Raw genomic sequence first — 27,115 nt, 5'->3', positions numbered from 1 at the left:
ATGGTTGATGATCGTGTAACGCCCAGCGGACAAGGGAGGAGGGTTGGTTGTGATGAGTGGCAATTACTATCGCCAAGAGATGCAGAGATTGTTGAGTGATAGGGACACTTATTCCCCTCTTCCTGGAAATCCGATGATCAAGTTCAAAAAAGAACTTGGGGGTTTGATTGACAGAGGAGAGAAACAAGGGATTTTGAGCTCAAAGGAGGCTCAGTACCTTAACCCTTTGTTTTGTAGGACCCCTATAATTTATTTTCTCCCTAAAATCCATAAGCATCAGACTTGCCCCCCAGGTCGACCGATCGTAAATGGCATTGAGTCAGTAACAGCAAGGCTCGGTCAATACAACGACCATTACTTGCAGCCCTTGGTGTGTGAAACATACGCATACCTTAGGGATACAAAACATGCCATAACCCTTCTGGACGACCTAACAGAGATTTCAGATTGCATCCTGGTGACTGCTGATGTGGGGTCGCTTTACACGATCATCAACACGCTTTACACGATCCGATCCTGAGGCGGCTCAAAAAATGCCTCATGTGCGAGTTTGCTGCGGATGCGCTGCGAATTCAGCCATACAAAGTGTATGGCTGAACTCGCATCCGCACAGGAGATCGCATGTAATTTAGGAGCAGTGCGCTCCGAATTACATGCGATCTCGCAAACCGCACAAGTGTGAACCGGCACTAAGTGCTGGTTCACACTACTGCGGGTGCGCTGATTCGCACTGCACCCGCACAAAAGTCGCACATGACCCTTTTTTTCAGCAGCATCAGGATCGGATCGCGCAGTGGTTCACACTTGTGCGATCCGATCCTGTGCTAACTGTCAGATCGCACTGCGATATGCGATCAAACTGGGAGTGTCGTTAACATTTAATTGACACCCCTGCGTATCGCATATGGCAGTGTGAACTGCCTCTTGTGCGGATGCGATGCGGGAACAGGCTGCGAATACGCAGCCTTCCAGCATCGCACAAGTGTGAACCGGCACTTACACTCTGTTTGCTCATTATTATTTTAAATAAATGAAAAAAAAGGCATATTGAGTTTTTTTTATTATTTTATCCGATTAATCGATTAATCGAAAAAATAATCGGCAACTAATCGATTATTAAAATAATCATTAGTTGCAGCCCTACAAGTTACCCATTCTTGTTCCTTTGGTAGGAGTTCCTCCATAGTTCCCAAAACTTTTTGTCCTTGTAGTCTTAAGCTGGCCATAGATGGATTTATATTTGGCTGGTTGAGCAGGCAGCAGACCGATTTCGATCTCTGGACATTCCCAACTATGAATTGACTTCTCATGAATGGTCCTGCTGTAAAATTTTGTTTTCGATCAGCACATGCAGCCATTTCTGATCAGTGTATTCTGACGGCAGGGGGAGTCTCCCCACTGTCAGAAAACAGTAACACAGCGCAGATGATTACCGCATCGCCATTGAATGAGCTAGATTTACTTTAATAGGCGATTTCTGTTGCATTGTCAAATAAAGAAATAAATAAAAGTCTAATAGGAAGTCTAATAGGAATAGAATGACATCCTTGTATTGGCTCCAGCAACTGTGTAGACTTAATGGGATTGTAAAGGCAGAAGGTTTTTATTTTTTAGATAAAAAAAACCTTCTGTGTGCAGCAGCCCCCCTAATACTTACCTGAGCCTGTCCTTATCCAGCAATGTTGCAGGAGTTTCTCAGCTGCCCGGGATTCCCCTTCTCATTGGCTGGGACAGCAGCGTGGTGCGATTGGCTCCCGCTGCTGTCACTGTCAGTCAGCCAATCAGTAGAGTGGGGGAGTGGGGGTAGGTCGCAGCTCCGCGTCTGAACGGACGCAAGGAGCTGTCACTTGGCTTGGGTGCCCCCCCATAGCAAGCTGCTTGCCGTGGGGAACTTAACAGGAGAGAGGGGCCAGGAGCACAGAAGAGGGACCCAAGAAGAGGAGGATCCGCGCTACTCTGTGCAAAACCTACTGCACAGAGCAGGTAAGCATAACGTGTTTGCTATTTTATTTTTTTTAAGCGAGAATTTACAATCACTTTAAGCCGGGCCACATAGATGGTTTGAATCTTGACCGGTTCAGCAGGGACCGGCTGAGATTCAAAACCATCTATGGACAGGCTGATTGTATCCCAGTCAATCAATTGATCAACTTACCAGCATGTCAGATTTTTACATGCCATTATTGCCAGTGGCTAGAGCCGCTAGCAGCTAGCAATAATCACTGTATTCTCCCGGCAGGGACAGCCCCCCCCCCCCTTCCCCTGCGGGGAGAATACAGTAGTTCCACAGAAGGGATTTCCCCATCAACACTGACTGTGGTTGAAAGAAAGAAAATCGCATCATCTATGGCCTGCTTTCTGCCCCCCATGTGAAGTATGAGCTTTGGATGAATTGACCATTTTACCTAATCGAAAAACTGCTCTCTAACTTCTATTGTGTTGGCTTTGTTCAGCAGCCTCTGCATGTAGTGTGTCCAGAGCAGTACACACAGCCACCAGCTGCCCAGTCCCACCGCTCCGACCTCATGATAGACTGCCAGCCTCCCCCCATGTCATACCGCCGCGCTGAGGTGCTCGCCCTTCCCTTCAAGAGACGCTATGAGAAGATCGAGGTCATGCCAGAGGTGAGTGCCACACATTTGTATTTGCATGATTTTTGTAAACAAGACGAATAATCTCTCCTTGTAACCAATTCAGCTCTTTGGGCGTACTATGTATGTCCAAAGAGTGAAAGTTTAATGTGTTTTGTAGAGCCAGGTCTCGGCTTCAAGGTGAAAGTGATGCAGCAGCTCCATAGCTGCCGATAGCTGAGCCAGCAGCTCAGTGCCCCCCTTTCCTCCTCCCCCCATGGTTCCCGGGCTGTCCCCTGTTCACCCTTGCCCTGGAACATGGCCGGTGGCCAGGGGGAGAGAGATTTCAGTGAGACCGAGGCAAATCCATGTCTCGATCTCGCATGCAATGTCCTGGAACACGACCGGTGGCGAGGGGAGAGAGATTTCAGTGAGACCGAGGCAAATCCATGCCTGGATCTCACATGCAAACAGTGAAACAGGAAGTGATGTCACTTCCGGTTTCAGATTCACCATTTCCTGGCCAGTACAGCCATCAGACGCATCTAACCAAGCTGATCTGTGCTTGGTTAGATGGTGTGAAGGGGAGGGGAGACATTGGGGCCTATTAGACCCCTTATGTCTCCATAAAGAGTACCCTTCACCTGCCCAATGCTAACACATAGGGGTTTATTAACCGCTTGTGATAGCAATCAAGTAAAAATAAATATAAAAAAAGAATTAAGTTTAAAAAAAAAAAAATACTATATAAAAAAAAAAAAAGAAATGGCGACAACCCCTGTAGCCCCGCACACCTGCTCAGGGTGTGCACGCGCATGTAAACCGCAGTCGCACCACACGTGTGAGGTATCCCTGCGAACGTCAGAGTGAGAACAATAATTCTAGCACAAGAGCTATTAGTTAACTCTAAACTGATCAGCTGTAAAGGCTTTTAAAGCGTCATCTATGGGGATTTTTGGGCACCATCGTTTTTGGCGATATTGTGGTCACACTCAATTTTAAGACATGGAATGTTTGGGATCTATTTACTCAGTGCAACCTCATCTTTTATATTTTACCCAAAAATGGGTATTATATGGTGTGGTTTTGCACTAAAATTTATTTTATTATCTTTTATTCCTGACAGTTTGCGTTTAATTAACAGTTGCGCAAATATCATGCGAAACAAACAATTTGCAACTATCACTCTTTTTTGTTCTACATGGCCTCTGCTTTCAGAAAATATATAATGTTCTGGTGGTTTAATTATTTTTATTGCCAAAAATTAAAAATTTTATTTGTATGCGGAAAAATAAAAAAAATAGCCAAACTGGATCATCGGCTAATCAGCCGCTCAGGTCACTTTTTATAGGGTAGGGAATCGCTGGCTGCAAATTTCGATACCGGGTTATTGCTGACCGCTGCAGCCATGGCCCCGGTGTAACCACTTGAACACAATAGCATACATGTACATGATTTGGCGGCAAGTGGTTAAAGCTGAACTCCGGTCAGGAATATGAAAGCACTTTTGTTGCAGTCTTCTCTAACCTTTCAGCAGTATTCTTTCTGTTTTATAGACAAGCAGTCACTGAGTAATTAGTCTGTAAAAGACCCATTAAAGGGCTCATTGCGCTGTTATCGTGTTTCTAAGACCGGTGGTCACTTAACTCTCTTCATTGAGAGGGGCCACCACTCATCTAACTGCCCTTGTTTAGTTTGTTCTCCTTTGCCGTGGCATAATGGCATCACCACTGTCTAGGTTGGGTCCTTCCCACATATCCAGGGCTGCTGTTAGCAATCACAGGGCCCCATACAGCCTACCTGAGAGGACCCCCCCTGCCGAAAGCGACTGAGGACATAGATTTATCAGTCCCTTTCTCTACAGCCTCAGCTGCACAGATAAATGAACAGGAAGCACTCTGAGGCCTCCTGCTCATTCACATACTGAAGCATAGTAGACTTCAGTGATGAATGGACACAGGAGTGTTTGGAACCGATCACTCACTGTGTTTATTCAGGAAAGGAAGGGGGAAGTAAATGACATCCCCTTCTGTGCCCACAGCAGCTTCCGGTGGGAGATTAGTGAAGCCGTCAGCACTATGGGGGAAAGCAGCACAAAGGGGGTCCAGACAGCAGATAGAAGGGATGCATGTGCTAGATCCAATTCCCATTGCAGTGCAGCCAGAGGGAGGGAGAGGAGGAGAAGTTGGCAGAGCTGCAAGGGGAGACAGAAGAGGATCGGGGTCTGTAATAATATAGTACAGCCGGACTCAGCAGGGGCCCGGGCCCCCCTTTTGAACTGATGTGGTCTGGGCCCCAGGAGTGCTGGCTGTACTGCCTTATCAGTGGCCCTGCACACATCCGTGCTGCATCCGTTAGCTGACAACTTATTTCACTACCCTGTCTGTTCTGCCCATCCACACTTACATGATTTTCCTGACAGCCATGCAAAGGACCTCCCGTCCACAATGCCGTCTCTACCCACAATCCTGCCCAACACCGTTGCTAATGTCCCAAAGCATTCTGGGACACAGAGGAAACTGGAATAGGCACAGGATGTGATGTTGGGCACTCCAATGCCATCTCTTTCCAAAGGACAAATATTCCTAGATGGTGGTTGTAGCAATGATGATGTCATGGGGTTTAAAAAATGGTTTTAGCAGTTTGGTAAAGAAGAAAAGATAAACTAGGAAAGGAAATTTAAAGTAGTTCTAAGGTCTACACTTTTTTTTTTTTTTTTTTAATGCATTCACAATATTAAGATAAAAAAAGTCCCAGTACTTGTATAACTTTTATACTGTCAGAGCGATAAGCATGTGGATCTTTCTTCCACAATTGGTGGTGTCAGCAGGGAGTATTGGTATTTTTAAGACTCTTGCACATGCATCTTAGTGAACACAACATGGAGGATATGGGAAATGATTATCGACACTGACACACACACACCTACACAGGTTGAACTTAATGGACTATTGTCTTTATCCACTTGCCACCCAGGCCATTTCTGACAATTCTCTCCTACATGTAAAAATCATTTATTTGCTAGAAAATTACTCATAACCTCCCAAAATTATATATGTTTTTTAGGCGAGTCACTAGGAAATTAAATGGTGGTCGTTGCAACTTTTTATGTCGCACGGTATTTGCGCAGCTCTTTCAAACATGTTTTTTTTTTTTTTTCGGGCAAAAAAATTGTTTTATGGATCAAAGAAAAAAAAACTGAAGTTAGCCTGATTTTTTTTTTTTTTGCATAATGTGAATGGTGTTACGCCAAGTTGATAGATACTTAACATGTCATGCTTTAAAATTGTACACAATTGGAAATGCACCAAAATTCGGTACTTAAAAAATCTCGATAGGTGACACTTTAAAAATCTTTTTCGGGTTACCAGTTTAGAGTTACATAGGAAGTCTTGTGCTAGAATTATTGCTCTCGCGCTAATGCTCGCAGCGATACCTCTCATGGTTTGAATGCCGTTTACATACGTACGTATGTGTCCACTTCTGCGTGTGGGGACCAGGAGCGCTTTAAATTTTTTTTGTTTATTTTACTTTTACATTTTTTTTTATCACTTTTAGGGCTCTTTCACACAGGCGTTCCTTTTTTTTTTTTTGCCCGATCAGGTCCTTTTTTTTTTTTTTTTGTAACGGACACGGATGACACTTGTGTCATCCGGTCCGTATGTCCGTTTTTCATCCCATCCGTTTGCGGATGAAAAACTGACATAATGCATGTCTATGTAAATACGGATGTCAGCGGATGACACAACTGACATCCGTTTTTGCGTCCGTTCCGTTTTTTGAAAGGAGGAAAAAATAGGGTTCTCCTCCATTCAAAAAAACTGAACTGAACTGACAAAAAACGGATGTCAGCGGATGATCATCCGCTGACATCCGTATTTACATAGAGATACATTATGTCCGTTTTTCATCCGCAAATGGATGGGATGAAAAACGGACATATGGAACGCCCGTGTGAAAGAGCCCTTATACTTACTACAAGGAATGCATCCATTTTAATAGAAATAGGGCATGACAGGTTCCCTTTATAACGAGATCTGAGGTCTATTCCCCAGATCTCGCCTCTAGGTTGGAAAGCCTAAAAAAAAAAAAAAACAATCTTGGCTTCCCAGCCGAGGCTAAGGCAGCGTTTACAACTGCAGAGGCTGAGCGTGATGTCAAAACGTCACGCCCAGCCTCCGAAGGTCATAGAGATGACCGGGGACCATCTAGTCCTGGGTCATCTCTATGGTAAATGGCCGCCGCCAGACGGTTCATTCTCCGGTTTACCAATTATACAGGCGAGCCTGTAGAAGCACCAGAGGAGGTGGCGGGAGGGGGGGATGTTCCCTCTCTTTGCCTGTAAAAACAATCAAGTTGCTGAACAGCCGCTATGATTGTTTTTACTGTGAAGGGAATCGTCGGCAGAAAAAAAAAAAAGATATCTGGATGATGCCTGCAGCTGCACCCATCATTCAGATATCCCAACTCAGTCCACAGCATCATATGACATTGTTGGGTGGGAAGTGGTTATTCAACCTTACCTAATATGAAACTATGACAAATAGTATATGCTACATAGATAATATAATTAAGATTGTACCTAGGTCCTAAAGATTCATATACAGGTTTGGAAATAGAGTTGAGGCACTGAGGACTTTCATGGTACCTCAAAGACTTACAACACAGTGATTATATAAAAATAACAAATTTTATTGCTAACACAAATATTAAAAGAAGCCGCCCATACAGGGAGGAAAGTAAACAACACTCATAATAGTATAATGGTCCACTAACGGCGCATAAGCCATTGAAGATGAACAAAACCCAAAAGTAATGATTCAATGAGAAATTCCTCTGGTGTAGATAGGATATTAGTGCATCTACCCACACAGGGGGACCACTCAGAAAAAAAAATCTTCAATCTTACTCTACATGTTTTGCGGGGAATCCGCTTCTTCAGGATTTCTGTTCAAGAGGAATTAATCAATGATTTCTTGATAAGAAAAAGTAAGAGACAAGGTGTGGGTCGAAAAGAGGATTTAGGAGGTCCAAAGATATCTGCATAAAATGTTTCTTACACTCCCAAAATGAGACGAGGTATATGCAGCATACGGGACATAGCATGTATATAACCATAGAATAGCTATGACAGTATTAGGCCACAGGGAATTGCTAGGATAAGCATAGGGTCCCTTATGATAGATATAGAACGTGACCTCAGAAGATTATGTAGATCATATGGCCATACAATTCAATAAGAATAGGAGAAAGGAGGTGAGCTGTGGTATTCCCACTAGAGAGCAAACCAACTGGTTATCTTAAGTTCCTAGACCTCAACGCCACGCCGCTCATCAACCAGGTATGCTGCATATACCTCGCCTCATTTTGGGAGTGTAAGAAACATTTTATCCAATAACAATATTTTTCACATTTTTTTTGTATGAAATTCCCCCCAAAAAAAATGTAAAAATCAAAATTTTTTAACATTTTAGGCCAATTTATTTTCTGCTACATATGTTTGGTAAAAAAAATCCCAATAAGCGTATTTTGATTTGTTTGCGCAAAAGTTATTTTGTTTACTAACTACGGGAAATTTATGTCATTTTTATTTTATTTTTTTTTTTTTAACGAGTAATGGAGGCAATCTGCGTTTTTTTTTTTGCGGGACTGCGACATTGCGGCGGACAGATCGGGACCCTTGACTGACATTTTTGACACTTTTGGGGGTACTAGTGACATTACTACAGTAATCAGTGCTATACATATGCACTGTTACTGTAAAAATGGCAGGGAAGGGGTTAACTTTATTAGTGATGCAGTGGCTAAGTGTGTCCCTAGGGGCGTGCAGGGATGTGGCTTTTCATGTAACAGCAGAGATCTACGATCCTACATAGCAGGATCGTATGATCTCTGCTTTTACTCAAGGGAGAATGACAGGCGGCTTTGTTTACATTAGCCGCCTGCCTTTCTACCTCTGTAACAGACGATCGCCGCGAGTGACCGGCGGATATCGGGTCCGCCGGTCACACGCGCGGGGGGGGGGATCCGTGAACGAGCGGGGGCGGGAGCGCGCCTCCGGCGGCGTGCGCTTGCCCCCTAGAGCCTCACAGGATAGCGATGTAGTACTATGTCACTTTGCCTGTGAGGGGCTGACTGCCGGCGTAAATAGTCGTGCGGCGGTCGCAAGTGGTTAATGACCCAGGGGTGTCCAATACCTTGTACGAAGTAGACAGGTGAGTGCTGTTGTGTTGAATGGTATTTTTAATGGAAATATTGCATCAAGTTTAAGCATTTTATTAGCAATCATTTATTGCAATAATACACTTGATTCAATATTTCAATTAAACATACGTTTTTTTTTTTTGTGCCCATTTAACATAGATTAACCACTTCCGGTCCGTGCTATAGCCGAAGTACGGCTACAGCGCGGACTCGAATTTCCCGGGAGGCCGTCTTTAAACGGCCTCCCAGTAACAGCGCCACCCGTCAGTGCCCATCAGTGCCGCCTCTCAGTGCTCAGCAGTGACACCTCTCAGTGCTCAGCAGTGACACCTCTCAGTGCTCATCAGTGCCACCTATCAGTGCTCATCAGTGCTCATCAGTGCCTCCTATCCGTGCCGCCTATCAGTGCTCATCAGTGCGGCATATTAGTACCTCCTCATCAGTGCCCATAAGTGCCACCTCATCAGTGCAGCCTATCAGTGCCCATCAGTGCCGTCTCATCAGTGAAGGAGAAACATTTATTTATTTTCAAAATTTACTCGCAGAAAATAAGAAAAACTTTTTATTTTTTCAAAATTTTCTGTCTTTTTTCTTTTTTTTTGTAAGAAATAAAAAAACCCAGAGAGGATTAAATACCACCAAAAGAAAGCTCTATTTGTGTGAAAAAAATGATAAAAATGTTATATGGGTACAGTGTAGCATGACCGCGCAATTGTCATTCAAAGCGTGAGAGCGCTGAAAGCTGAACATTTGGCCTGGGCAGGAAGGGGGTGAAAGTGCCCGGTAGGCAAGTGGTTAATTATCTGACTGTCTGCAGAGGTTTTCCCTGTACTTCTTTGAAGTTGAGGGGCAAAACAGTGCCTGCAACATGGGACCTAAAAAGCCATCTGGTAGTGCATTTAGAAAGCTGAAAAGAGAAAGAGAAAAAAAAGTTGCTTCTTTATCTGGAGGTCTTAAAGCGGAGTTCCACCCTAAATTGATACTTGCCTCCATCTTCTCGCTCCGGGTCACCTGAAAAACAAATGGATAATCGCAATTTTTTTTTTTTTTTTACTTACCTTGTAGAGAAAATATACTTACCTTACTTCCTTCTTCCTCCCCTCGGCGGCCACGGCGATTCGTCACTTCCGCTTTGCAATGATTCCTGGGAGCTGAACGTCATCGCTCCCAGGAATCAATGCGCCTGCACCGGCCCTGACGTCAGTTCCGGTGCGCGCGCGTCATTCCCTTCTAAACAGCGTCTGGGCATGCCCAGAAGCTGTGGAGGGACAACGCGCGCGCACCGGAAGTGACGGCGGGGCCGGTGCAGTGCATTGTGGGACCGAAGAAGAAGGAAGAGGACGCCGAAGAGGTTCGCGCTGGCTTCAAGCTGCCCACACCTGAGATGGCAGAGCTGGAGAATACTTTTTCAAGGTAAGTATTTCTCCTAAAAGGTAAGTGCAACCCGGGACAGATCAGAGGCTAGCCATTGTGGAATGTACTAGCCCTGACTGTCCCGGGGGTATTTTTATTAAAAAAGTATCCACTGGGTGGAACTCCGCTTTAATAACTGGCTGCACCCAAACAACGAGGGATATGCTAGTGGTTGTAATACAGATGCAGACGGAGCTAATCAACATCCTTTGACAGAAAAAGAAGCAAGCAACTGTCAGAGCCATGAAGCTGAAATGTCTTTTACAGAACCTATAGGAAATGAATATGATTCTGTGATTCCACAGGTTGAAGACTTCGCTGTGGCTTCTTCTTCATGCACATCTACAGAGACAAAGAGCAGTGAGCCTATAACAGGTGTGAACGACGAAGAACAAGATTCAAATGGCAACTGTAACCAAGTACAACTAAAAGTGATTGCTTATGAAGATCCAGCCAAGTGGCCAGGAATTCCTGAGATCACCGATAGTGTTCGTACACAGCTTGTTGTTGACCATGGCCCTGAAACAGTCGATATATCCAAATTTAAATTTCCAACCTCCGATGACGGAAGACATCTTGACGCCAAATGGTTTTATAAGAATCTTAAAAATGGGGAACGTGTCAGAAGACAATGGATGATTTACAGCGAATCTAAAGATGCTCTTTTTTGTTTTCCATGTTTACTGTTTTCCAAGAGCCCCAAACTCACAGCCTTTTTGGAAACACTTAAATCCGTCTCTTCAAATTCATGAAAACTCATCCCATCACAGAGATTGCTACATGACGTGTAAAGACTTTGAAAGGGGATTAAAAATTGGTCAAAATGTGGATGCTGAAATACAAAGCAGACGTCAAAAAGAAAAGGAGAAATGGCGCAATATTTTAAAAGTTGTTGTTGACGTCATTTTGTTTTGTGCCAAAAACAATTTGGCATTTAGTGGAAGCAATTGGAAGGGAATCGCAGGGGAGCCGGAATGTGGTATATTCCTCAGTACCTTGGAATTGTTAAGCCATTATCACCCTCAGCTAGCAGCTCACATGACCTACATGAAAGAAAACAAACACGCTGTGAGTTATTTTTCACCGAAAATTCAAAATGAGTTAATTGTGTTAATAGCCAGAAAAGTAAAAGAGGAGATACTGAAAAAAATTAAAGCAGCAAAATATTTTTCTATCATATTTGACTGCACCCCAGATAGTGCTCGGATGGAGCAGATGAGTCAAGTGATACGGTTTGTAGACCTCTCGGATGGCCTTTGTCAAACTGAGGAAAGTTTCTTTGATTTTATTAATACAGATGAAAAAACAGGAAAGGGCCTTTCAAATACTATTTTATTAAAACTGCAGGCAGACGGTCTGAAAATCGATGACTGCCATGGTCAAGCATACGATAATGGAAGCCATATGGCTGGAAAATATAGCGGAGTACAAGCAAGATTATCTCAGGTTAATGAATTGGCAAGATATATACCCTGTGCTGCCCACAGTTTAAATCTTGTTGGCTCCCATGCTGAAAGTGTTTCACCGATGATGTTAACGTTTTTTGGAACTGTACAGCAAATCTTCAATTTTTTCAGTGGTTCCACAGGAAGATGGCAAGTTTTAATGCAGAAACTTGAAGTTAGTTTAAAAGGTCACAGCGATACGAGGTGGTCATCCAAACAGAGGGCAGTTAGCGCCTTAAAAAAGTCTGTAAAATCTGTTTTTGATGTACTGAATGACATGTCAGATCGCACAAATTATAATGAGGAAACCGCATTTGGAGCAGAAACTTTGATTAGACAAATAGACTTCAGATTTCTTTGCCTTCTTCACATATGGGAAAGAATACTGTGTTGCATTGACAAGGTCAACCAGTCTCTTCAAAGCAAGGCTATTTCTCTTGATGTAGCAAACAAAATGTTAAAGGGTCTCACAGAATCATTGCAGAAAATGCGAGATGATGGAACGGAACCAGGCATAATGTTTGCCAAAGAGAAATCCTCAGAAATGGATTTAGAAGGCGACTTTCCTAATGTGAGGGTGAAGAAAGTGAAATTGTTTCACGATAGTGCTTCTGACAAAGACCCCCATCTTTCCCCCGAACAAAACTTTAGAAGAGAAATAAATACAGTTTATGACAGAATTGTAACCGAAATGAAGTCACGATATGAGGCCATGTCAGCTATAGCTTCAGAATTTTCCTTTTTGTGTGGTAATAACTTGAAGAATAAGAGTTTCAGTGAGCTGAAAAAACATTCCACTGACTTCGGACTTCGCTACTCATCGGACGTAGACATCGTGGAGCTTGTTTCCGAATTAGAAGTCTTCAAAGAACAAGTGCAGGAGCTGATCAAGGAATTAGAGTCAGCAACTCCCATTGATTTATTGAAGTGTATACAAGAGTACTGTCTGGGTGATATCTATCCAAACATCAAAACAGCACTTCGAATTTATTTAACCTTACCAGTGACCGTGGCGTCTTGTGAACGCAGCTTTAGCAAACTCAAGTTGATAAAGAATTATCTACGTTCTACAATGAGCCAAGAAAGATTAACCAGCCTTGCCTTATTATCAATCGAACATAAAATGGTTTCACAGATTAATGTAGATGCCATAGTAGACGATTTTGCTACAGTCAAAGCGAGAAAAGTGAAATTTTAGATAGCCAAGCTAAGCACAGAGGCAGCTTTTCTTTTTACTTGGAGAGTTATCCATAATTGATAAAAAAGCATAACATTAACCACTTTACCACTAGAGGATTATGCTGTCTTACGTCTGAGCCACTTTTTGCGATTCGGCACTGTGCGAATTTAACTGGCAATTGCGCGGTCGTGCGACGCCATACCCAAACAAAATTTACGTCCATTTTTTTCCACAAACAGAGCTTTCTTTTGGTGGTATTTGATCACCTGTGCGATTTTTACTTTTTGCGCTATAAACAAAAAAAGAGCGTAATTTTTGAAAAAATAACAATATTTTTGACATTTTTTTTTATATGAAATTCCCCCCCAAAAAATGTAAAAATCTAAATTTTTTTTAAATTTTTGGCCAATTTGTTTTCTGCTACCTATGTTTGGTTAAAAAAAAAATCACAATAAGCGTATTTTGATTGGTTTGCACAAAGGTTATTGCGTTTACTAACTAAGGGAAAGATTTCTGTCATTTTTGGTGTTTTTTTTTTTTAATGAGTATTGGCGGCGATCTGCGTTACTTTTTTTTTTTTTTTGCGGGACTGCGACATTGTGGCGGACAGATCGGACCCCTGACTGACATTTTTGACACTTTTGGGGGTACCAGTGACATTACTACAGTAATCAGTGCTATAAATATGCACTGTTACTGTAAAAATGACACTGGCAGGGAAGGGGTTAATTTTATTGGAGAGGGAGGGGTTAATGTATGCCTGGTGCTTACTAACGTGTGTGGGGGGAGGGGACTGTGTGACACAAGGACAGATGCTATGCTATGCTGAACCCTGCAATCTGACCCTGCCTGTCACTTAGGAGATCCGCCCGCTTGTGTTTACACAAGCGGGCGGATCTCCGCACTCGATTCCCCGACGATCGGGGAAGAGCAGCGGCGATCGCCGCTGCTCCTCCCCTGGCCCGACTCCCGCTGTGACTCTACGTCGCCAGACTATAACCAACCACTTTGCCGCAGTAGTGCTCAAGTGAGCAGACGGCAAGTGGTTAAAAAACATTTTGTCCTGGCACTAATTTGTTTTCTCAGAGGACTATCGACGGTTGCTAGACTGATGTACCTAGCTTGTTACTGACTGCTGATGGCCTGTGCCCAGCTCTGCGGACCATGGGATCTAACCCTCCCCCTGTCTCGTGCTGCTTGGAGGGCATGCCCCTTCCGACCATTCCGCTTCCCTACCTCCCCCCCCCTTTCTATCCTGTTTTTTGGGGCACCTTTGGCCACCATAGGCCGTCTCACATCAGGGTTAATTGTTGCATTCTATGTTTATTGTTGGTTTTGATCCTGTATTATGGCTTATTTGTTGTAACTGTTCTTGGCATACCTATAAAGAATTTATAAAAAAAAATATTGTTTTCATATAATTTGAATACAGATTCTTATCTTTTATTATAGCATAGCACCTTTTAAAAATGTAAAATTAGTTATATCAGAAAAAAATATAAAACCTATTAATATATTATATTTCTTCTGAATGTGATATCACATGTTTAGCCTAAATCTCATCTGACTACTATGCTTATATGCAATATCTGTTTCTGAGTCAAAACAATTGAAAAAGGACTGTATAACCTAAACATTATCTTCAATGGATATGCAGACGATTAAAAATTAATAGAAATTGATGTAAAAAGACAAACAGAATATCTAACTCTTTAATGATGGGGAGGGGGCGCCGATACAGCTTCTCGCCAAGGGCATTGGAGACCCTAGGTACGCCTCTGGCCCCATCATTGGTATCAGTGGAAGGAATAGTGTCCCATCATTGGTGTCAGTGGGAGGAATAGTGCCCCATCATTGGTGTCAGTGGGAGGAATAGTGTCCCATCATTGGTGTCAGTGGGAGGAATAGTGCCTCATCATTGGTATCAGTGGGAGGAATAGTGTCCCATCATTGGTGTTAGTGGGAGTAATAGTGTCCCATCATTGGTGTTAGTGGGAGTAATAGTGTCCCATCATTGGTGTTAGTGGGAGTAATAGTGTCCCATCATTGGTATCAGTGGGAGGAATAGTGTCCCATCATTGGTATCAGTGGGAGGAATAGTGCCCCATCATTGGTATCAGTTGGAGGAATAGTGCCCCATCATTTGTGTCAGTGGGAGGAATAGTGTCCCATCATTGGTGTCAGTGGGAGGAATAGTGCCTCATCATTGGTATAAGTGGGAGGAATAGTGCCCCATCATTGGTGTCAGTGGGAGGAATAGTGCCCCATCATTGGTGTCAGTGGGAGGAATAGTGCCCCATCATTGGTGTCAGTGGGAGGAATAGTGCCCCATCATTGGTGTCAGTGGGAGGAATAGTGCTCCATCATTGGTATCAGTTGGAGGAATAGTGCCCCATCATTGGTGTCAGTGGGAGGAATAGTGCCCCATCATTGGTTTCAGTGGGAGGAATAGTGCTCCATCATTGTTATCAGTTGGAGGAATAGTGTCCCATCATTGGTTTCAGTGGGAGGAATAGTGCTCCATCATTGGTATCAGTTGGAGGAATAGTGCCCCATCATTGGTGTCAATGGAAGCAATAGTGCCCCATCATTGGTGTCAGTGGAAGGAATAGTGCCCCCCATCATTGGTATCAGTGGGAGGAATAGTGCCCCATCATTGGTGTCAGTAGGAGGAATAGTGCCCCATCATTGGTATCAGTGGGAGGAATAGTGCCCCATCATTGGTATAAGTGGGAGGAATAGTGCCCCATCATTGGTATAAGTGGGAGGAATAGTGCCCCATCATTGGTATAAGTGGGAGGAATAGTGCCCAGTCGTTGGTGTCAGTGGAAGGAATAGTGCCCAGTCGCTGGTGTCAGTGAAAGAAATAGTGGCCTATCAATGGTGTCAATGAAAGGAAAAGTGCCCCATTTTTGTTGTCAGTGGGAGGATTAGTGCCCCACTGTTGGTGTCAGTGGCAGGAATTATGTCTCAAGGGCCAGATAAAGGCAAGCAAAGGGCCACAGTTTGGAGACCACTGGTCTAGGGGATTGGAGATATGAGATATACTCCCCTAATCCTCCAATCCTCCCAGCTCAAGATCGTTTCCTGCAGCTCCTGGACCACCCCTCGCCCGCAGTCTTGTGCGGTGGAATGTTCCTGACATCACACCCATAGAAAGGCTCTGGATGTGAATACGTTGGGAACAGACCACCTCTGGACGTGGGGGAGCACCATATTCTGAAGGATCAGGTGAGTATAGGCTCTTTGTTCACCGCTAGACAAAACAAGCCGTTAACCAATGCAGTGCGGACACAGCACCACTACATGGGTAAACCTTTTTTTTAAAAATGGACCCAGAGTTGGGCTTCAACTGAACAAGCGGAAGAAAGAAGCTGATTGGTTGCTATGTACAGCTACTCTAGATTTAATACACTTCCCCATAGAGGGTTTAGGATCACCTTAAGGAGAGATTTTTAAAATCATCCATGAATTCAGCTTTAATAATAGTCCAAAAATAACTACTCTATTAGTAATAACAGACTCTTCTGTTTCTAAAAAATGCCATGATTTATTTTGTCCCATTAGAAATCATGCAGTGGGGTCCAGGATGTATACGTTTTTATATTGTCCATTGCATATTTTTATATTTTTTATTGTATATTTGTATATTCTCCATTGTATTTTTTTCCTTTTCTTGTGTAGTTGGCCGAGTCTTTGGTGCCGATGGAAATTAAACCTGGCGTCTCCTTGGCGACTGTGTCTGCCGTTCTGTATACGAAAGATAACAAGCATGTCCTGCAGGTGAGTGACTGGGCCTGGGGCAAGGGAGTTCAGGTATGGGTGAAGAAGCCAGTTACCTGGATGCCCTAATGGTGTCTTCTGCAGGTGCTCAGTCACAGGCCCTCCACAAATTAAAGCCGGCTGATATATGTAAGCCATGTGACAGATTACAGCATTGTATGCCCCAGTTGGGTACTGTTTTGGTTAAAATCCAGAAAGTCAACACAGCTGACCCTAACCTGAGTTTTCTCGAATACCAACCCAGTTTGTTTCCTCTCAGTGTCTTCACAGGGTTGTTAAGGCCGCCTGCACACAGGGCTGTCTAGGTGAAGTGCTTCCCACTTGGAGTTTTAGTGCATCCAAGATTGGCAGCTACAGCCTCCAGCCCTGATGCCTGCAGTCTGTGAAAGTCTTTGGCAGGCTGTGGATGGACGAGGGTGAACACTGTACTACGTGGTGAAGAAGACCTTTGTTGTGGTCCTTCATCCCTAAAGTCCGAACGGCATTCAGTCTCATAGCCGCAGCCTGCCATAGACTTTGACAGCTGGACACTGCACCTATCTCTCCCAGGTGCACTGCATCTAGATGGCCCCATGTGCTAGGGGTTCTTAAGGAGTTGCAGCCGCACACTAGGGCTACACAGCCAGTCATTGTGCTGGAGGTGTCAGTGACATCTGGCCACTTGATTGGATGAGAGCCTGACCCACTCAGGGGGAGAAGACCAGGGGTTGTTGGGGGCCAGGATACCATCACATGCCATGATACAGAGTGCCATGCGGATGGAATTGTCCAATCCACACTTTATAATGGCTGCAGATAGGGCATCCTGGCACAGCAGCAATAGAAGGATGGAAAACCAAATTTCTAGATCGAATTGCCTATTTGTTGCACAAAGTCTTTTTTCTTTCACTGGTGTGTACCTTTAACCAAGTATTATTATTATTATACAGGATTTATATAGCGCCAACAGTTTGCGCAGCACTTAACAAAATGAAGGCAGACATTACAGTTACAATACAATTTGGAACAAAAGGAATCAGAGGGCCCTGCTCGTTAGAGCTTACAATCTAAAAAGGAGGGTCAATTGATACAAAAGGCAATAGCTGTGGGGGATATTGCTTTACCTCCCCATCTTAATGGACTACTCAGAAGCCTAGGATCCTGTCTGAGCGTAAACCATAGAGTAAAATTATGAAAGAAGGTACATAGCAGCAAGTCCTTGCAAATGTTTATGTAAAAATGAACAAGTTCTGCCTACAAAGAGGACTTAAGCAGGCCATAGATGATTCAATTTTCTTTCCGGCAGCCACAGGTTACAGAAAAGAAAACCGCTCTATTCCCCCATCAACACAGTCAGTGGTGTTGGAGAAATCCCTCCCACAGAACTATTGGGTTCTGCTGGCAAGTAGCCTTCCCTGTCAGCAGAACATAATGATAGCCGACGGCAAAAAATCTGACCGGCTGATTGTATTGAAGTCGATCGATGGATAAACTTCAGAACAACCAGCCTGCCTATACATGGATCGAATCTCGACCAGTCCCTGCTGAACTGGCCAAAATTCAGTCTATCTATGTTCAGCTTTAGTCATACTGAGTATGTGGTATTAGCAGTCAGCTAGGACTAAGGCCTCTGTGTCCGTAGGCTGAAACACAGCAGCAGGATTGTCCAGAGCTGTTGGCTCACTTTGAAATAATAATTTGCTAGAACTTGCTGCTTTGTGCCGGCTTTCCTTGGTTTACCTTTAGGTGGCGGTTCATATTGGTGCGATGCTGGAACCCTGCAAACCACTGCATCGCACCCGACTCGCAGGCAGTTCACACTGCCATATGCGAATCGCTGGGAGTGTCAATACAAAGTTAATGACACCCCCAGATTAGTTCGCATATCGCAGTGAAAACTGTCAGTTCGAACAGGAATCAGATCGCATGAACACCCCCATGTGATCCGATTCTGGTGTGGACCAAAAAAAGTCTCCTGCATGACTTTGGTCCGAGTGTGATGCAAATTCAGCCATACAATCTGTATGACTGAATTTGCATCGTACAGACATCGCATGTGATTTGCAGAGCAGTGCTGTGATAGACATTGCATATGATTCGCACAGCACTGCTCTGCAAATCACATGCGATGTCTATCATCGCTATAGTGTGAACCGGCACTAACTCCTACGTAAAAGCTCATGTAAACATCATTGCATATAACCTCTTGCATATATCTGCCTGCACTGATCTGCTCCTCAACGCATGTGTCTGCCAAGGTCTCTATCGCAGCTGGAAATATCGGTCTGCCTTGGTCTCTCTAGCCCTGAGGAAGCCCTGTTGCAAAACGCGTCGGCTTGCTGGGGACCCTAGACCGTGCTATCTAGAGACCGTAACATCTAATGAGATACACTGTATCGGCATTCCCCTTGGGAATATATTTCTACATATGCGTTTTTCTTTTAGCCAGTCTTTCTATGTAGTTATAGTACAAACCCGGTTCCAAAAAAGTTGGGACACTGTACACATTGTGAATAAAAACGGAATGCAATGATGTGGAAGTTTCACATTTCAATATTTTATTCAGAATACAACATAGATGACATATCAGGTGTTTAAACTGAGAAAATGAATAATTTTAAGGGAAAAATAAGTTGATTTTAAATTTCATGGTATCAATACATCTCAAAAAAGTTGGGACAAGGCCATGTTTACCACTGTGTGGCCTCCCCTCTTCTTTTTATAACAGCCTGCAAACGTCTGGGGACTGAGGAGACAAGTTGCTCAAGTTTAGGAATAGGAATGTTGTCCCATTCTTGTCTAATACAGGTTTCTAGTTGCTCAACTGTCTTAGGTCTTCTTTGTTGCATCTTCTTTATGAGGCGTCAAATGTTTTCTATGGGTGAAAGATCTGGACTGCAGGCTGGCCATTTCAGTACCCGGATCCTTGGAAAATGCAAGGTCTTCCCTGAAAGAGACAATGTCTGGATGGGAGCATATGTTGTTCTAGAACTCGGATATACCTTTCAGCATTGATGGTGTCTTTCCAGATGTGTAAGCTGCCCATGCCACACACACTCATGCCACTCATACCATCAGAGATGCAGGCTTCTGAACTGAGCGCTGATAACAACTTGGGTTGTCCTTGTCCTCTTTAGTCCGGATGACATGGTGTCCCAGTTTTCCAAAAAGAACTTCAAATTTTGAATCGTCTGACCACAGAACAGTTTTCCACTTTGCCACAGTCCATTGTAAATGAGCCTTGGCCCGGAGAAAATGCCTGCGCTTCTGGATCATGTTTAGATTTGGCTTCTTTTTTGGCCTATCGAGTTTTAGCCGGCAACGGCGAATGGCACGGTGGATTGTGTTCACCAACAATGATTTCTGGAAGTATTCCTGAGCCCATGTTGTGATTTCCATTACAGTATCATTCCTGTATGTGATGCAGTGCCGTCTAAGGGCCCGAAGATCACCGCCATCCAGTATGGTTTTCCGGCCTTGACCCTTTCACACAGAGATTGTTCCAGATTCTCTGAATCTTTGGATGATATTATGTACTGTAGATGATAACTTCAAACTCTTTGCAATTTTTCTCTGAGAAACTCCTTTCTGATATTGCTCCACTATTTTTCGCCGCAGCATTGGGGGAATTGGTGATCCTCTGCCCATCTTGACTTCTGAGAGACACTGCCACTCTGAGAGGCTCTTTTTATACCCAATCATGTTGCCAATTGACCCAATAAGTTGCAAATTGGTCCTCCAGCTGTTCCTTATATGTGCATTTAACTTTTCTGGCCTCTTATTGCTACCTGTCCCAACTTTTTTGGAATGTGTAGCTCTCATGAAATCCAAAATGAGACAATATTTGGCATGACATTTCAAAATGTCTCACTTTCAACATTTGATATGTTATCTATATTATATTGTGAATAAAATATAAGTTTACGAGATTTGTAAATTAGTCCATTCCTTTTTTACTCACAATTTGTACAGTGTCCCAACTTTTTTGGATTTGGGTTTGTATATTTCGTTTTTTGTCTATATATATATATATATATATATATATATATATATATATGTGTGTGTCTGTTCAATAAAGAGAGCAATTTTAATTAATTATATGGTGTGATAATTGTGGTCCTCCTCTCTCCAATTGCCCATACAAAGCCCCATCTTTCTATTACACAATAATAGGGGTTTGGGCACATTATCAAGGCAATTGTTATACAGTAGAGGTGAGTGGTATAGAGTATATAACGTACAGTAGAGGTGAGTGGTGTGGAGTATATAACGTATAGTAGAGGTGAGTGATATGGAGTATATAACGTACAGTAGAGGTGAGTGGTGTGGAGTATATAACGTACAGTAGAGGTGAGTGGTATGGAGTATATAACGTACAGTAGAGGTGAGTGGCATGGAGTATATAACGTACAGTAGAGGTGAGTGGTGTGGAGTATATAACGTACAGTAGAGGTGAGTGGCATGGAGTATATAACGTACAGTAGAGGTGAGTGGTATGGAGTATATAACGTACAGTAGAGGTGAGTGGTGGGGAGTATATAACGTACAGTAGAGGTGAGTGGCATGGAGTATATAACGTACAGTAGAGGTGAGTGGCATGGAGTATATAACGTACAGTAGAGGTGAGTGGCATGGAGTATATAACGTACAGTAGAGGTGAGTGGTATGGAATATATAACGTACAGTAGAGGTGAGTGGCATGGAGTATATAACGTACAGTAGAGGTGAGTGGTGTGGAGTATGTAAAGTACAGCACAGCATACAGAATAGAATGGCTTTGGCCTCATGGCCTGCATAGTAGGACATTATAAGTAGGACTCTACACTTGTACGGAGTCTGTAGAGGAAAAAATGAACCTCCATGCACTATTATAATGGAAGTTTCTTTGGTTTCTTGCTCAGCCTCCTCCGAAGACCGTGCCACCTCCGTCAGGTAAGAAGAGGAAGCGAGCCACGGAGGAGAGTCCAGAGAGCCAGCCGTTCAAAGCTCTACTGAGCGGAACCATTCCCATGGAGCAATTTGTACAGACCCTGGAGAAGGTAAGTGGAATACCCACAGTTGTATTCTGTGTGCCTTCCTTCCCAGCCTGGTGTTTCTCAGCAGCTGTATTTTACAATTGTTGTAAGGGTTTAAAGTGGTAGTAAAGTTTGCTTTTTGATTTATACATACAGGTACGCTTATAATCAGGCTTAACTGTAGGTACAGTAAATATCTTCTAAATGTGCGACATTTAGAAGATATTTACTTTAGTAGAAGCCGGTGAGGTCACTGACACTTGCGCTTTGCACTCTGAATGGAGGGTGCCGCTCATTCAGAGCACTGTGCAGCGGTCATGTGCACAGGAATGGGGTCATTGCGGCTCGGCCACTCAAACAGCCTAAGCCTGCGAAACCCAGGAAGGAAGAACGGGTGAAGATGGAAGCCCTGCAGCAGTGACCGTGCTGGAGGGTTCATTTTAAGATAAGTCTGTCATAATGTGCAAATATGGGGCGTACGTTTGCACATTATGGCCTTATCCTGCAGGGGCCCATTTTTTCTTTTTTCTTTTGGGGGGGGGGGGGGGGGGGCGTTACTACTGCTTTAAAGTTTTATTACTTTAATGCATTCTCTGCATTAGTGTAAAAAATATCTTTCCTTTTTAAATGTATTTTATACATTTGTTTATATTTTTACACTGTCCCTAGAATGTGTTTTCTCTTGTCACAAGGAATGTAAACCTCTCTTGTGATAGAAAGGTCCCTTTCACACTTGGGCGACTTGTCCTGCGACTTGGGACTGCAAAGTTTCATGATTTCCAATGAGTACCGTTCATATCTGTGCGACTTCAAGTCGGAGCGACTTCAAAGTAGTCCCTGCGGTTCGACTTTGATGCGTTTTGAGGTCCATTGCCCAAGATTACACAGGCATTGCTTCAATTCCAGTCAAAATCGTGGCAAAAAAAATCACGTGACCTTTAGGTCGCACATGTGTAAAAGGGGCAAAATAGGCAGTGACAGGTCATCTTTACCGAGAGATCTGAGGTCTATTAGATCAGCAAGTCTCTCCTATGCACTTGAAAGATTCAGATGAAACCTGAATCGATTTGATCCGAAGCTTTCCCTTTGCCATAATGGCCAGTAAACAACCGGCTGAAAGCATTAGTGACTAAATAATTGTCGCTTCTGGTTTCTTATACCATAAGGCTGCATTCACACCTGAGCGTAGCGTCTTTGGGCGTTTTTATGATCAATTTTGGCGTGTTTTTATGATCGATTTTGGCACTTTTTAATGTGCGTTTTTTGCAGCATTTTTGCTCTTGGGCATTTTTTTATTAGCCAATAGATAAAAGATCATCTGTTTCATCGTTTGTTGCTATGTTATTCATCCACTTCCTGGGTCAGAAAAACGCGCCAAGTCGCGCGACAAAACGCGCAATACTACATAAAAACACGCGAATTGTGCATTTTGTGTGCTTCTATGGGAATAAAAAGGCGCCAAAAACGCCCAAATCTGCCCGATTGGAGCTACAAATAAAGCCCCAGAACTTTTTTGAGCTTCAGGAGTTTGGCTTCAGGCAACTTGGAGTGGAGATGTGAACTGTCAGGTGTGAATGGGGCCTAAAGATGACCGGAGACGTTCTGGTCCCTGATCCGCAGGGGTGACAGGAGGAATGTGGGGATGGAGACAAACAGAACTAGAATGGTCATGGGACTTTAAATGAGGCAAGTCACTGCATGAGTGCTGGCGGCACTGGGGAGCTACAGTTCATTGAGGGAACCATGAATGCCTATATGTACTGTGACATACTGAAGCAGAGCATGATCCCCTCCCTTCATAGACAGCCGCAGGGCAGTATTCCAACATAACGACCCCAAACACACCTGCAAGACGACCACTGCCTTGCTAAAGAAGCTGAGAGTAAAGGTGATGGACTGGCCAAGCATGTCTCCAGACCTAAACCCTATTGAGCATCTGTGGGACATCCTCAAACGGATAGTGGAGGCGCACAAGTTCTCTAACTAGGGATGCACCGATCTGACTTTTTTGGACCCGATACCGATATTTGGCGTTGTGAAAATGCCGATACCGGAACCGATCCTGAGCTACACACAAAGCAAGTGGCTGCAGTACAGAGCAAAGCCGCTGCTTCATATGTACGGCTCCTCCATTCACAGGCGGAGTGCATCTGATATCACTCCGCCTGTGATCCGGGCCTATACAGGAAGTAGCGGCTCCCATCCCATACTACTACTGCACCTAGTAAGGGATGGCTGAGCCATTACCAAGCAAAAACCGGATCGGCCAGTGGATCAGGCAATGTTACCGATTCCCCGATCCATCTAAAATGGCCATATCGGTGCCGATATCCGATCCGAATATCGGATCGGTGCATCCCTATCTCTAACATCCACCAGCTCTGTGATGTCATGGAGGAGTGGAAGAAGACTCCAGTGGCAACCTGTGAAGCTCTGGTGAACTCCATGCCCAAGAGGGTTAAGGCAGTGCTGGAAAATAATGGTGGCCACACAAAATATTGACACTTTGGGCCCAATTTGGACATTGTCACTTAGGGGTGTACTCACTTTTGTTTCCAGCGGTTTAGACATTATTGGCTGTGTGTTGAGTTATTTTGAGGGGACAGCAAATTTACACTGTTATACAAGCTGTACACTCACTACTTTACATTGTAGTAAAGTGTCATTTCTTCAGTGTTGTCACATGAAAAGATAGAATAAAATATTTACAAAAATGTGAGGGGTGTACTTACTTTTGTGAGATACTGTATATCTTGGTGTATATGTTGGTACCTTTTATCCCCCTTTATCTACCTCAGGATTTTTGCATCGAGATACTGTATATGTTATCAGGAGCTTTACGACCATTTAACAGCCAATCACAGCGGTCACATGATCATAATTCCTGTCTTCACCTCCCAGCACTTTTCCTAAAGATTCATGGGGCAACAGTAGGAAAGGGTTAAGTAAGCTATTCCAGATCAGAGAAAGTGATTGATTTATTTATTTTTTTTGTTTAAATTTGAAAAAAAAAAATGTATACAACATATGACATCACAGTAACAGAAAAAAAAATAGACCTAAACATAGAAAAGTACAAGGAACTGAATTTTTAAGAACATTCTATATTTGTTTGGTCTGTGGTGGAGGGTAACATTATTGGATGCTGGTAAATTCCTTCCTCCAATAGTCTGTCTGATGTACTGATTTGCCCTCCTCCAATTACAGCACGGATTCAGCGATGTGAAGATAGAGGACACCGCCAAGGGTCACATCGTCCACTTGCAGGAGGCCGATACTCTCATCCAGTTTGAGGAAGACTCCACCCATATCATCTGCGAGCACGATGAGCGACTTCGGGTGCGACTTAGGGACATGGTGCTGAAATTCTTGCAGAAGTTTTAGACTGGCTTGCCGTTTTCGGATCTTCAGAGAAGGGAGATTTGTTGAACATTGGACTGAATTCCCAAATTTGGCATCCAGGGGGAGCTTGAATTTCCAGCTGCTGTCTATTTAATGGACAGACCAATGGTGTTCATAGTAAATTGTCCTTTAAGAGGATCTTTAAACCTTTGTAAATGTGCACACTTGTACAGATTTATATAATTACATGTATTTTTTATCTCAAGATGTCGCCTGTTGTGGTTTTTTTTTTTTTTTTTTAAATATCCTCATTGTTAAGGATGGGATCACCTTGACCAACATGTTACATATTACGCCATATTTAGGGTATAACCTATACCAGGGGTCTTCAAACTACGGCACTCCAGTTGTTCAGGAACTACAATTCCCATCATGCCTTGTCATGTCTGTGAATGTCAGAGTTTTACAATGCCTCATGGGATGTGTAGTTCCGAAACAGCTGGAGGGCCGTAGTTTGAGGATCCCTGACCTATACCATGTTACCAGTTCAGCACCCCTGCTCACTCCCCCCATCCCCACCATGACAGTGAGTGGGGGTTCTTCTTCCCAAACCTGCAGTTACATTTTATAAATGGCGCAACATTCATTCACATGGGTCTGTGAATGAATAAACTACAAGTCCCATCCCCCACCAGGCAGGTATCAATGAACTACCAGCGAGAGCGGATCAGCACGCTTGTAGTTCATTCACACTGCCTACAGCTCAGGAACTGTCTGCGCATATGGAGAGCTCTAGGCAGTATGTGCAGGAGCCTGACGTTGTATCTGCGATCCACTGATTATGGGCACAATGCTCTGCAGGGTCCTATATTACAATATAAAAACCAAAAATTGCACTCCTTTTTTTTTCCTGAAAATTCTGCACATTTGTTTTTTTTTGGAAAAGTGAACTTAGCCTTTAACCACTTTAGCTCTGGAAGGTTTTAGCCCCTTCATGAGCAGGGCATTTTTTGTTGTGATTTAGCACTGCACTACTTTAACTGGTAATTGCGCAGTCATGTAACACTGTACTGAAATTAAATGTATATCATTTTTTTCCCCCACAAATAGAGCTTTTTTTTGGTGGTATTAGATCACCACTGGGTTTTTAATTTTTTTTATTATATAAAAGAAAAAAAATATATATTTTTTACTTTCTGTTATAAAACATATCTAATAAAAAAAATCGAATTTCTTCATAAATTTTGACCAAAATGTATTCTGCTGCATGTTTTTGGTAAAAAAAAAAAAAAAAAATCCCAATAAGTTGTATATGGGTTGGTTTGCGCGACAGTTATAGAGTCCACAAACTATGGTATGTATACAGGAATTTTTTTTTTTTTTATACTAGTGGCTGTCAGCAACATATAATTGGACTGTGATAGTGCTGCGGGCAATCTGACACTAGCTGGCAGTGGGGGGGAACTGACTGCCACTGACCTCACCAGGGACCCAAGAAAATATGAGACAAGACTCAATAATTAGTGGCTCCACATCCCCATATAGATTGAGTAAAATGAAGAATAGAGAAAGAGATTGGGACTTTTAAGGTAGCCACTCATAACCCCCGGGAGAAATAGACTCAAGTGTTTGTATAATAAATATACATTTTATTTAGACGAATTTAAAAGATTATATAAAATCAATAAAAAAAAAACAGATACAATATCTCCTCATATTAAATAATATAACAGGCTCTCTCCTGCATCACAAGGGATGCAGGAGAGAGCCTATATGAAAATACCCGTAGTGTATATGAATATCGTAAAATAGAGATGAAATTCTCTAGGTTCCACGGGTATCTTCACAAATTGCAGGATCATTCCCCTTTTTCGCTTGTAGCTTCTTCATGGATCCTAATCAATACTGGGAGTTGTAATTTTACAATACATTAATCTTATTACATTTACACAATTTGTATTTTCTGGCATATAAGACTACTTTTGAACATCAAAAAAATCCCCCAAAAATGGGGGGTCGTCTTATACGCCGAGTATAATATCTCCAAGGTAACCTAAGTATAAGCATTACCGGTAGATGTAATCTCTCAAGATGCTGGCTATGTGGAAATCCTGTACCGGTATACCGTATGTACCGTAGCTTCGGCTACATACAGTGTAGCGCTGAGCCAATCAGGGAGAGTAT

At 43.2% G+C, this 27,115-nt stretch overlaps 1 protein-coding gene across 1 annotated transcript; it reads left to right on the top strand.

The window, feature by feature from the left end:
* LOC309550316 (integrator complex subunit 9-like) lies at positions 1-25,053 on the top strand (the record flags this gene model as incomplete). Its single annotated transcript, XM_082250713.1, has 5 exons — positions 1-42; positions 2,454-2,624; positions 16,497-16,595; positions 21,476-21,613; positions 24,797-25,053. 5 exons carry the CDS (start codon positions 1-3, stop codon positions 24,971-24,973), a joined length of 627 nt encoding a protein of 208 aa, XP_082106839.1. The 3' UTR covers positions 24,974-25,053.
* Positions 25,054-27,115: the final 2,062 nt, after the last annotated feature.

Source organism: Pelophylax lessonae (assembly GCF_965119305.1).
Source record: "Pelophylax lessonae genome assembly, chromosome: 3".
Classification (NCBI taxonomy): domain Eukaryota; kingdom Metazoa; phylum Chordata; class Amphibia; order Anura; family Ranidae; genus Pelophylax; species Pelophylax lessonae.
The sequence above is the reverse complement of the archived record's forward strand: the minus strand, read 5'-3'. Positions and strand labels throughout refer to the sequence as shown.